This window comes from Camelus bactrianus, chromosome 17, assembly GCF_048773025.1.
Source record: "Camelus bactrianus isolate YW-2024 breed Bactrian camel chromosome 17, ASM4877302v1, whole genome shotgun sequence".
Taxonomy (NCBI): Eukaryota; Metazoa; Chordata; class Mammalia; order Artiodactyla; family Camelidae; genus Camelus; species Camelus bactrianus.
In genome coordinates, this window is record NC_133555.1 from 3,206,623 (window position 1) to 3,219,529 (window position 12,907).

The 12,907-nt window shown below is 51.6% G+C and overlaps 1 protein-coding gene across 1 annotated transcript in view; it reads left to right on the forward strand.

Moving 5' to 3' along the window:
• Positions 1-4,023: 4,023 nt before the first annotated feature.
• C17H3orf20 (chromosome 17 C3orf20 homolog) overlaps positions 4,024-12,907 on the forward strand; it is a 64,052-nt gene continuing 55,168 nt past the window's right edge. Inside the window, exons 1-4 of the mRNA XM_074344267.1 lie at positions 4,024-7,008; positions 7,221-7,885; positions 8,629-8,769; positions 12,534-12,653. Of these exons, the coding sequence (XP_074200368.1) occupies positions 7,405-7,885; positions 8,629-8,769; positions 12,534-12,653 (742 nt within the window). The 5' untranslated portion in view covers positions 4,024-7,008; positions 7,221-7,404. The remainder of the gene's footprint in view (positions 7,009-7,220; positions 7,886-8,628; positions 8,770-12,533; positions 12,654-12,907) is intronic.

The window sequence follows — 12,907 nt, forward strand, 5'->3', positions numbered from 1 at the left end:
CATGAAGCAGTCACAATACTCCTGTGGCTGTGTTGAACTTGGGAGCCGGCAGTGCTGAAATCTCCTGTCAGAAAGCATGACCACACCTCATTCAGGCCGTGTGGAGCTAAGCGAAGTGTTTTGGATCAGAAATTGCTTTGAATTACTTGTTTTCATTGTAATCTTTTCTCGCGGCCTGTGTGTGTTTTGATACAGTTTGCTTGAATTGGCTAAATAAATCATTCTGTTTGCTTGCAGAATTCCCAAAGAAGAAACTTTAAATCCATATACATGAGATTCCTGCTATGTTTAGCTGTGCATTTGCCAAAGACTTGAGGGATAATTTATTTCCTCTTAAAGCCGTAGTGCAGCCTGCAGGATGGCTCTCAGCTAAGCTTGTTGTGACGCACAGGTGAGGCAGTAGAATTTAGAACTTGGAATGGAGGTGGGTACTGGTCTTTACAGTTAGTACAGCGCAGAGCAGCCACGCCATATGTGCTTCATTTCTTTTCAGCCAGTGAATTGAACTAAGTCAGTTGTATGTCAAGCAGTTCCTGCAGGAAACTACATGGCTAAGGTAGGATGGTGATGATTGAGAAGAGTGTGTTGGCCTGCGGAAAACTGAGAGAAAGTGAAACTCCCCTGGTCCTCGCACCTGCGCGTGCGGCAGATTGGTGGTGAGGCCTCTGCTGGTGTGGGCCGTGGGCGTCTGCTTAACATTCGAAGTCCGCGTGGGGGCAGAGTTGGGAGAATGGTGGGATGGTGTAGACGATTGGGAGAACGGGGAAATCAGGACAGGCAGATGAAGCAGGGTGTTTCAGTGAAGACCTGCCGCCCAGGCTTCGTGTGATCTTCTGCTACCGGGTTTCTCAGTAAATCCTCGGCCGTTTGTATACCCAGACCTGGTAGACGTCCGTCTGTCCAGCATAAAGTACTCCTACTTTTCCACCCTCCATTTGTACAGCGTCTTTCCCCACTGGCCTGCTGACTGCCAGGTTCTCACCAACTGTAAGCTCGCCTGCTCGCTGGCAGTTTCGCCTGGTTGCAAGCCCTTTCTCGGGGGTACACTGTGTCCTGTTTCTGCTTGGCCGTTAACAGCAAGTAAGTGCCCCCGCTCTTAACAGGGGGTGGAGCTCTGGACCCCTCACTCCCACCCCATTCCTCTCTGCGTGGACAGTCCCGGTGCTTCGGGAAGTTCATGAAAACCAGGAAACAAGAAGGGACCCTGCTTGCAGCCTAGGCCCCCTGGTCACAAGCCTGTCTGAGGACATGCTGCTGTCTTTGCAGGGGGCCCATGTTTATTGTCTTCTTTCTGGAAATATTATCTTTACCTTAAAAAGGAAAGGCTTTGTATCTCTGCTTCCAGTTATGATCTGCATCGGTGTTTATGGGACCTGTAATCAGTGTAGATCTACCCACTGGTGGTTTCCTTTCTCAGTTTAACATCTTTTCTAAGACTGAGCTCAGTTTATTTTTTGCTGCCTAATAGTTCATCAAGTTAATCTACATCGTTGTTAAACACCCTCAGTTGGTGGCTGGCTGTGTTATTTCACTAGTAGGAGTGAAGTGGCTATAAGCATCGTTCTGTTGGGTTTAACTGTCTTTATCCAAGTACCTTCCCTCCCCCTTTGTAAACCGTTCCCTTGGGCGTTACTGTCAGAACTGAAATCACTGGGTTGAAGGGTTGATCTTTTTTTGCCTCTCGACGGGTCTTACCAGGAGACTCATCTTAAGGACCCTTGGCACCACAGTGAATCCCCCTGGTGGAGGATGCAGGTGGTTGAGTGAATCCCCCCTGAGGACGAGCGGCGGCCGTGGGTGCAGCTTCCCGGGCAGCAGGCGGTTAAGCGTGGTCCCGCGCACACGCCCCGCTCTGCCTGCGTCAGTCCTCCTCTTTCTGTAGCTCAGCCCTTCCTTCTGCTGTCTGCTCAGAGCATTCACGCGTGTCCAGAACATTCCTTACGCAGTGATGGAGAGGACGGCATCTGTTAATCTTCCCAATCCTGTCTCCACCTCTTTCACACGTCGGGTGCAGCGCATTCTCCGGCCCGTCCTCGCCGGCAGCTGCACTTGCTCCCAGGGTAGCAGTCGCACGGGTTCCTCTGGATGCTGACTGTCCTCATCAGAAGCATTCTGCTTAAAACCAGAGAGAGACAGAAGCAAGAGAAAACAGCAAAGAAAATCGGGACCAGATAACCTGAGAGAACTAAGTTTACTTTTGTTTTCAAGTAAATGGATGGATACAACTTCTACCCCAAAATGTATTCTTGGATCAGTGCCGGTGTGAGACGGAAGTATGCCCTTTTTTAAAATCTGTGCCTGAATTTCCCCCTCAGCTTCCTTCTTGGTTTTTCCAAAGCCCGTTCAGAGCTTTCCCGTTTTTCACCGCTGCTCTCCTTGCACCCCGCTGGGCACCCCTGCGGCTTGGCTGGTTCTGGGCCTTCTGAAGTGCTCTTCCAAGTGCACCAAGGGCTGGAAATGTCTCTTTCACTGTAGGCAGAAATCAGAGAGCTGTGGGTGCAGTTCCCACCTTGGTCAGCCCCCACCACAGCCACACACCCCAGGCTCTTCCCAGCACACTGCCGGCCCCTGAAATACAGGTGCCGCCTTCGCTGGCCGTCCTTCTGTGGTTTCCCGTCACGGGTAAGATGAAGTCCAGGTTCAGCCTTTTACACCAGCTCCTCTCTGCAGACCGCTGCCGCCCCTTCCACACAACCCCTCTCCCCGTAACCTGGAGCGTCCCCTAGTTACTCGCAGTTCCCTAAACGTGCCAGGCTGTTGAGAGCCTCCAGGCTGAACGAGTGCCGCTCCCGTCAACTGGAACGCTCTTCCTGCCCCTCCTCGTTCACTAGTCAGCTTCTGCTTCCGCACCAGTTTCTGTCCTTGCCATTGTGCAGCCTCCTTCAACCACTTCAAATAGTTATCTTTCTCTACTTCACATTCATTGAACACTTAACTCTGTGCTAGGCATTGTGCCAGCCCTGAACGCCCATGACCTCACTTAGTCCTCACGGTCCTGGGAGGCAGGGCTTAGTCTCCACAGTGCTGGGCTCAAGGTGGTGCGGCCTGGGCTCTTAGCCGCCAGTGACCTGCCTCTTCTGGGCTCCCCTTCTGCCCCTTCCTGACTTGTCACTGTGGCCTGTGCGTGCGCGCCCCTCCCTCATCTCTGTCCTGCCCCGAGCCCGCTTGGAGGGGACAGGCAGCAAGTCGCTGAATGACGACGCTGGGCCCATGGGCCTCTTCCATAGCCTTTGTAAGCGTCTCCCACCATCTTCTCACTTCTCTGTGGGAACTGTTAATTGAAGCTTTGTCTGCAGCCGTCTGCGGGGGTCTCTTAGCTGTCTGCTGGACTCTGATGCCACAAATATTTTTATTTCCTGGCACATGGCGGCTCACTTAGCGTCATACTTCGCATCGTGGAGACTGTAAGAGCAGAAGACGACGTGGTGCCTGCCCTCCACTTGCAGAGATGAGACCACATGGCACGCAACCGGCACTTAAAGACAGTACATTTGGGCGCCCGTGTTGAGTGTATCGTTACAGGACAAACGCGGATTCTTCAGCACAGCATACAGGCCCTTCGCGATCTGGCTCTGGACCCCTTTTCTGTCTTCGTCTGCTCCCTCTCCCACAGACCCCCCAAACTCCAGCCTTACTGATGGGTTTCATGGCTCTCTGAACCTGCCATGCTTTAAATGTCTCCATTCCTCTGCACATACTGTTCTTTTTGCCAAGAATGCCTTCTCCTCCTTACCTGCCTGGCAAATTCATACTCATCTTTTCTGACAGACTTCAGTGCAGCTTCCTTTAGACTTCTGTCTTCAGTTTTCATGGGCTTTGTACATTTTTCTGTAGTGTGACCCTGGTAATTTCATAAATCAGTTTTATAAGTCTCTTCTGCCTGTTAAATATTGGACTACTTGAGGGCAAGGCCCGTGTCTCAGTGATGGAAGAATGCATGGCCGTCAGAATGAAAGCTGGACGTGTGGGAAGGAGGGAGAGGCGTTGTCCCAGCACAGCTGGCTGTCTGGAGTCACATTTGACTGCAGGGAAAGAGGCCTGAATGAAATGGCCTAGAAGGACTAGGGGCTCATCCCAAGTTTGGAGGCAGGTGTTGAAGTGCTGGTGTGGGGGCGTCACGATGGGAGCAGGAGGCCGGGCTCTCTTGCTCTCCTCTGATGCATGGCTTCCGTCCTCACTGTACCCTCATGGCTCCAGATGGCTGCCGAGCTACAGCTATCTCATCCATTCTAGACATGAAGAAAGAAAAGGGCAGTGAGTAAGGAAAAAAAGTTCTCTCTGTGAAGACAGACACCTCTGAAAACATTTCCAGGGCCCTACCCAACAGCTCCACCTTCATCTCGCAGGATAGAATGTAGTCACGCGGTCAACTGTAGCTGAATTTCGAAGAGATGAATATATGATAATAAATAAAGGTTATTTTTGTATTTAATTTAAAATGACATTTCTTTAAAAAACAAACAGCTTTTAGATCTGAACAGACTTTTCTCCAAGGAAGGTATAAATTGGCCAGTAAACATGAGAAGATGCCCAGCATCACTGGTCACTGGGGAAATGCAGAGCAAACCCACAGCGAGACACCGCGCCACACCCTCTGGGATGGCCCTGGGAAACAAAGAGACAGGAACAAGTGAGGAGGTGGGGAGACTTATACCTCATCCGTGGTTTGTAAAAAGAACTATAAAGTGGTGCAGCCACTTTGGAAACCAGCCTGGCAGTTCCTGAAAATGTTAAACGTTCAGGTACCACATGACCCAGCGATTCCATTCCTGGGTATAACCCAAGAGAATGTAAGCATCTGTCCACACGAAAACTTGTACCTGAGTGTTCACAGCAGCGCTATTCATAATAGACAGACAGTGGGAGCGTCACGTACTGAGCGGATCAACATGTTGTGGTCTCTCCTGTGGTGAGATACTGTATGAATGAAGTACTGACACAGGGATGTGCTGTAGCATGGACGAACCTCAACAGGACGAGGGGAAGCAGCCAGCCACAGAACACCACGCCACGTATGACGCCGTTATGTGAACCATCCAGGAGAAACCTGTGGAGGTGGCCTGTAGGTTAGTGGTTGCCTGAGGGGAGGGGACTGGGGAGTGACTGCTAACAAGCTTCTGTGGCGGGGTGGGGGGCTGCTCTAAAATTAGGTAGTGATGATGGCCACACAGCTGTGAATATACTAAAACTTCTGTACACTTTAAAAGGGTGCATTATGATGGTATGTGAACTATATCTCAATAAAGCTGTTCTAACAACCAGCTTTTTTATCTGTAAGACAATCTTCAAAATTAACCTCAGAAGAAAGACACTGTTGGGGGAGGGGGGAGCTTCTCACACCACTTAACATTTCAAGGATTGTATTCGTCTTCTCTTCATTTGAGTCCTGGCTTTAAAACAAGTCTGCCCTGCATGGTCAGGGTCAGATCCCTCTGGCTGGTTGCCCAGATGACCGAGATTCTGAATGGTTTCTTTGTTCTGTAGATTTATCATTTCAAAAATGAACCTATTTTTCTGTGTCTCCGAAGCTGAGGAATAGAGATGCCGGGGGTCAGCAAATGGTCGTAGAAAGCCACTTAATCTGCAGACCAGCTGGATGTCAGAAGGCTTTGCTCTATGGGCCACTTGTTCCTTGGAGGTTTGGTTGCTGATAGATGGGCAGGCGGCTCGCAGGTCTGGTGGAGTCACGTCCTGCTTGCAGAGGCCTCTGTGCCAGGTTCTGCAGGCAGGTGACGCCCGACCACGAGCCCTGTCTCTGTAAGCCTCCGATTCCTCGTCAGGGGAACCAGAGAGACGTCAGCCTCCTCACCCAGGGTGGCCGCACCAGATCGTGGCCGTGCGCCTGCTCTGTAAACGCTGAGGGTGTGCACCGGGGCACGGTCCTGGGGTCGCACACTTGGGGTGGCTCCAGAGGACATGGTTTTAAGGGCAGAAGGATGAGGACTGGAGGGAGAAAAGGGCCGTGGACGTGGTGGGTGTGGGGTCAGGATGGAAGGTGGTAGAGCTGATGGTTGGAAGTCTGCAGCAACAAGGGGTGTTCGACGCCCAGCCAGCAGCCTCTGCCCTAACGGCCGACGCGCCCGGTGTGCTGCTGGGGCCGCCTCGGTCAGACAGCGGGCAGCTGGCCCACCCCGTGTGGAAATGCTGGCAAAGGCGACAGAGGAGCCCGCCCCGCTCTGCTTTCAGCTTCCCTCAGATCAGCCTTTCCTACGTGTTCTGGATTCTCGAGCATTCTTTACAGCGGCTCCTATTCTCACAAAGCCTCTCAGGGATTAAAAGAAAGAAATCATTTCTGTGTAGCACACGATCAAGAGGTGCTAAACGTAGGCGTCTTGGCCCGTGTGGCTGTGCTGACACGTCACTGAAGAACGTCCTCGTGGGGCCCACTTTGACCCGGTGGGTGAAGCTTTCAGGTCTGGTTACAGAGCCCTGGATGTCCATCTTTGGATCTTTCTAGCCGTCTTTGTGCTCATCAGGGTGTCCACACTCCCTCTCCCACCAGTGGTTTGTTTTTGGTGTACGTTAAGAAGGTAAGAATAAAACACAGTTTAGAAATACATCAGCTTAAAAACCACCACCTGATGGCATTTGCTAACCTTGCTGCCACATCTGCCCGCTTGATGGAGGCCCCTCAAGAAGTTCTGCTGACCTGGGAAATATTTACTCTGGTTCACCGATTTTAAGGGACACGTGTTCCCGCTTGAACCTCTCTGACACTGGGATGTGTCCTACGGTCAATGGCATCTTATGCTGATTTTTTTCTTTCTCCTAAAAGGGTTCATCTTAACGATAAATTACATCAAGTTCTAGATTCGATGATTTGTGGTAAATGATACTGGTCGTGGAATTCAGGAAAGTCACTGTCCTTGTCATTTCCATTGCCCTGCAGCCAGGAGCTCCCATGTCATCTTCCTCTGGAGAAAACCAAGGAAACGTCTTTTGTCTTTGCAGGTTTTCATTGACATACCACAAGCAGGTCTTCCACCCTCAGCTCTCTGACTGCAAAAGGTGCGTGGGAACCCCCGTCCCTTCCCCGTCCTTCCCCCTCCTCCTGCCCGGGGCCCCTCCAGAGGCACCCCGTTTATGCGACTGTCCCTGAACTGTCTGGGGAGCCTGCTGTTCCCCGTGGTGACTCGCTAACGTGATCTCTTGACGTGGAGGGGTGTCGTTTTGCCCTCCGTGGGGAGAGTGACCAAATATTTCTTTATCCTTCTGGACAGGATGCACTGGCTCAATGACCTGTAAGGGCCGTGCCAGCACTTCCATTCTGTCTGTCCCCAAGGCCTTGCCTTAGTAGAACTTGGGCTCTGTGTGCAGCTGTCGGTGTGCCAGGCCTCCTTACTGCTGAACTTCCCCTTGTCTGCGATGGACAGGGTCACCTAGCGGCACACGTGCCCTGGAAGCATGAATGACGGCAAGAGTACCCGAAACCTGTACCAGCAATGCACCGCCACGGCCCCCAGGCTGCTGGCGCAAATCTCCAGGCTGCTCCTCGTCTGCCGGAACGCCGGCATCTCTGTACCCAAGGGCATCAGAAACATCTTTGAGTTCACCTGGGAGGAGCTGATCACCGACCCCATGATCCCCACCCCATCCGACATCCTGGGCCTGGAGATCAGCATTGGAGCCCCGCCCATGATGCCTGTGGAATCAGCCCCCGTGCAGGCCCCCACACAGAAGAAGCCGCCCCCACCAGCGCTCCCGCTGCCGAAGCTGCCCGCATCCATGGGGCCGGCCAAGTTCCACACCCACTCTCACAGCCACAGCCACAGCCACCGGGTGGCCTCCAGCCAGGAGACCCTGCGCAGGTTCCAGCGGCAGTCCATCCACCTGCTGACAGAGCTCCTCACCCTGAAGATGAAGGCCATGGTGGAGTCCGTGTCAGGTAATTCTGGCAAGGCTGGCTCGCCGGATTCGCATTTTCTCCGGGCCAGGAAGCGCCTGGCCTGGACGCGTGTCTGTGTCCACCACACACCCATGCCGAGACAGGTATGTGAGGATGCGCTGTGAAGAGCTGTCAGACGAGGGTCAGCTTTGCAGCTGAACTCCTTCCCGAGACCACCCTCAAGAATCATCCTTTCACTCCCTCTGTTCTCTTTTCCTCCCATTCCCCCAGCTTTGCCAGGCCAGGTTGAGAGTTTGGCCATGAGAACAGCGGGAGGGCGGAGGTACTGGAGGGTGGCGTTTCTGGAACCATGCAGACGTGGAGAGCGGCAGCACCCCAGGGAAGGGGAGAGCCGGGAGGGCTGGAGGGTGAGTAGCGAGACAGCCAAGCAGAGCCAGAACCAGGAGAGTCGTGAGTACTGGGGTCTGTCCGCAGTGAGGACGTCATCCCAAGATCAAGGACCTAGAGCTTCATCCATAAGGGATTCTGAGTTATCTGAGTGTCAACAGCATCGGTCCCCAGGCCTGTGGGTAGGAAGAGAGGAGGGCAAGGGGGGCAGAAGGCAAGGTGCCACCTGACAGGTCTTGGGAGCCCGAGGTCCTCAAATCAGGTCCCCTCACGCTCGCTCTCCTGGGAGTAGGTCTCCGCTCCCCCTTACTTCCTGGACCGTGTATGGAGGTCCTCTTCTGGAAGCGTTAGCCCCGTGCTGGAGGGAAATGAGTTGCCTCTGTTGATTCCTTTAGTAGACGCCAACCCCCTGGACATTACGAGGCGCTTCGTGGAGGCCAGCCAGCTCCTCCACCTCAACGCCAAGGAGATGGCTTTCGACTTCCTGATCGGCACCGTCGGGAAAGGTGGCTCTGGAGTCGCACAGATGAGGAAAGGTGGGTGCCTGAGCTTCGGCTCTTAGGTGGGGGAGGTCAAACAATGCCAACAGGAGTGCAGGGGACAAGTCAAGCCCTCAGTTGAAACCTTTGTCATTTCTAAAAGCTGAGGCGGATGTGGAGCAGCAGGGATTCTCGGAGGCTGCAGGTGAGCATGTAAGTCGGCACGGTTCCAGTGGAGAGCAGCTTGGTGGTCTCTGCAAGTGGGGGATGCCCTGGCATCTTACAACCCGGCGGTTTCTCTGCTCGATCGTTCCCCAGAGCTGTGCTCCTCAAACTGTCTGCGGTGAAGGACCAGTTTGTAAAATTTCTGGCCTCATTAAAAGATACGGTAATGACGTCACAGCAGCATCAAATTGCTACAGAATCTTCTAAATGTTTATTCTCCATTTTTGGGCTCACCTGGTCATGGCCTGGTGTGGATTCATAGCAGGCCACAGGCCACTCTTGAGAGTTGCATTGCCCTAGAGAAACTCACACGTGTGCAAGAAGTCGTACTAGAATGTTTATTGCAGAATTGTTTGGAGTGGAAAAAAATGGAAACAAACTAAATGTCCATCAGCAGGAGAAAAATCAGTCACAGTCTTCTTAGGTGATGGGACATAATGAGACGTGAAAATGAACTGAGCGCTAAAGCACATATATCCACGTAGATAAACTGAAAAATAGTGTTCTGCAGCGGGAGGACACATCTGGTACAATACTATTAAGTAAAGTTTGAAAGAACAAAATAACAATGTATTGCCTGAGGGTACATCATACAAAGCACAAGCATGGAAGCTGAGTGGGTCACGGCGTGGAATTGGGGGACAGTCTCTGCAGAGGGAGAGGGGAGCGTCTTGCGATCCCAAAGACACAGCGACTCCTCGTGTCTCAGCCTTGGTGGGTGCGCAAGTGTTCCTTTTGAGCGCCTCACAGTCCTCACTGTCAGGAGGTTTCATAGGGTAAAAATATAAAACTTTATACCCGTAACCATCTGTCCCTCACCTATGAAACCCCTCCTCATTTAGCATCCCTCCCTACCCTGAATGTTTGCCAGGCTTTGCTCAGTGGTCGGAGGTTAAGCATGTGATGCTGTGTGTACGTACACACGGTGCAGCCAAGCCGTGTGTGCCCCCGGGAGCCACCCGTGAAGCGCCGGGGCGGAACTGGCTAACTGCCAGAGCCGGAGCGTCGGCTCGGGGAGCACTGCATGGAGAAAGGGCGATTTGGGCATCAAAGGGTTAAAACAAACACTGGCAAAGCCCTGGGATAGTTTTCCAAATGTGAGGGGGCTCGTGTTTTATTGCTATCGTGCAGCCATTGAGGAAAAGAATCAACACAGTCGTTTTTATTTCTTATGAGGATTAGCATGTGCTTATAATACCAACGAATTTCTGTTAAATGTAAGATAGAGAAGGTTATTTTGATAAACTTTGCTTTCCTTTTCTGAGGTAAAGTCCCGATCAGGCAACCCCCTCCACTGTTTCCCATGAAGTGGGGCTCCCTGCTTCAGGGGGACGGGACCTGCTGCTCTGTTTGGGATCAGCTGTGGGTCCTCTCCTTGTGCTCCAACCGCCTGTGCAGACGCTTAGCAGTAGACAGGGTTCTGTGCCTGCACTCCCGCGGAGGGCTTGGAGATGCACCTCATTCGGGAAAGGGCTGCCCAGTGGTCTGCTGTGTGGGCCTGCGGGTCCGTGGGAGGGTCCTGGTGGCCCCGGCCCAACCGCCCACCCTCAGGCCTGCGTGGTGCTATCCTGCCTGGACGCGGCGTCCCCTCACCTGGAGGGGAAGCTGTGCTCACGCCAGCACCTCCGCCTCACAAGGTGTTCAAGCATCTTGATGGTCGCAGGCTTTCCCCCTGTGACGCAGGGGCTTCTCGCGTCCCTCGTGGGCTGTGGTTGACCCAGTGGAGGAGCATCTGCAGAGGGCCTCTCGGTGACTCCCTTCATCCCGCTGCATCAGCAGAGCTCTGAAGAAGCCTCTCCTCCGTCGTGCTCCCCAGGAAAGCTCTCCACTCGCTGGCACGTCTGTTCCTGGCGCTCCTCTCTAAACAAGCCTAGAGTTTGAAAAGGAAATCTGTGACAAAATACAAATAAAGGAGTGATCTATTTCTTTTGGAAAAGCATTCATCCTAGAAGATTGAATTAGATAGCTCTCCCAGGGCTTTGAGAGGAACGTTCAAACTCTCGTTGGTCTGTTTCGCATGAATTTTGCTTTTCTAGACCGTTTAGCTGCTGAAGCAGCCCCTAGCTGTAGCTGAGTGCGCGCTGGTCTCCCTGCCTGCCTGCCGCAGGGTGCCTGCCGCTGAGCTTGTTTCCTCGGTGATGGCGTTCCTTTCTGCCTGTTCCCCTGTCCAGTGCCTGCTGGTCCTGGCTTGTCAGCAAAGAAAACTAGACTGCTCCTTGATTTTTAGTTGATGGCAATATTATTAAATAAAACAAGTACCAAAAAAAAAAAAAAAAAAAGAAAACCAGATAATCTTGCCATCTTTACAGAATAGCTATTTTTCACTTTTGTACTTTCCTTTGTGGTGCCTCTCTTCTCTCCCTCTCTCTCTGTGTGTATACACACACACACACACGCGCGCGTATTTTCTAAGAATACGGCGATTTTTTTGTTTCTGTTTCCTTTTCTTGGCATACACAGTGTTTTCCAATGGCTGTATACCTTTAGTAATTGTCATTGTGAGTGAGTGTAGACTCCTAACACTCATGTTCCGTAATTAACCAAATGTTTAGGTTTCCAGGTTTTTTGTTATTAGTATAATACATATTGTAATATGCAACTTAATGCACATTGCTTCTTACTGCTGCTGAATTGGTTATTAAGATTAATCTGCCAGGGGAGGGATTTGGGGCAGATGGTCTCAGTATGTATACAGTTCTTGCTAAATAATGCTTTCTTGGCGAATTTTCCCTACACTGTCAGGGGCTGACTGGTTTTGTTCCGTCTTTCCCAACGTTGGCTCTGGTTAGTTCTCTTCGTCTGGCCCTGATTTCAGCCTGTGGATCCCCAGTGAAGTGATCGTGTGTTTGCGTCATCCAGTGTGCAGCCTGTGGCTGTTGTTTTTGCCTACACATGAGGTCAGGTTTGCCATTTTCCTTTAATGACTTTGAATGAGCTGTGATGAATTGCTTAACATTTCCTAGCAGTTTCATGCCCAACCAGTGATATGACCGTATTTGGGGGAAGATTAAGCAAGTGGTTTGATGAGGTTTATAGAAGAATGATCAAGATTTGCCACAAGTGAAGGGGAGCTTAATTTTAAATCTTAAGTGGTCAGATATCAAATGATCAGATATCAAATATCAAGACAGTGTGATTCTGCAAGAGACTGATCCGTTGTTGAAGAAGCATCTGGTTTCTGTGGCTCAGATAAGGGAAGCAGATTGCTCTCAGTTCCCTTCCAGCCGGTCCAGTGTTGATTCTCCTGAGCTAGTGCAGGAGTTACACCTGCATTTATCCTTAGAGCGCCGTCACCTTTTGTGCTTGCTTGCTACTCCCTGCCCCCTGCTCTGATGTCATTGCATCATATTCAGGGTTGGGTGGGGGTGGGAGGGGCGCTGTAGAGGGACTTTAAAGATTTCTCTTAATTACTATGGGCTTCCTCCAGCATTAAGAAATCTTTTTCTTCCAGAATCTGGTTGTTTTGTAACAACCGGTCACTTTAGAATATCTGACCTACCATACTGCTGGGACAAAATATCTATCATTACACTTCTGTTTAAAAGCAAATTAAAACGTACAAATTGAAAGCAGAATCCCTCTCTGTTGCGCTCCAGAGTCTCCCACGAACATCCCCGCCATGGGCGTGAACTCGCCGTACCAGCTTGTCTACGAGTCCTCTACTGGCTGCCTGAGCTTCTCCCTCTCAACCGGGAAGGAAGGCAAGAAGAAAACAGGTAACAGTGCTTCCCGGCGAGACCTTCTGACCCATCTTGGCGGTGAGGGTCGGGTGGGGAGGGGAGGGGTTTAGAAGGGTTCCTCTGGGTCGATGGTTTGATCTGATTTTCTGATAGGAAGGATTCACAGTTGCCCTGGCTGGGGGCCCAACAGCTATTGACAGATTCTTTCTTGTAAAAGGTGACATATCTCAACCCAGTCACTCCACCGTGCGATCTCGTCATTTGAATGTTTGCAAGTGCTCCATTTCTGT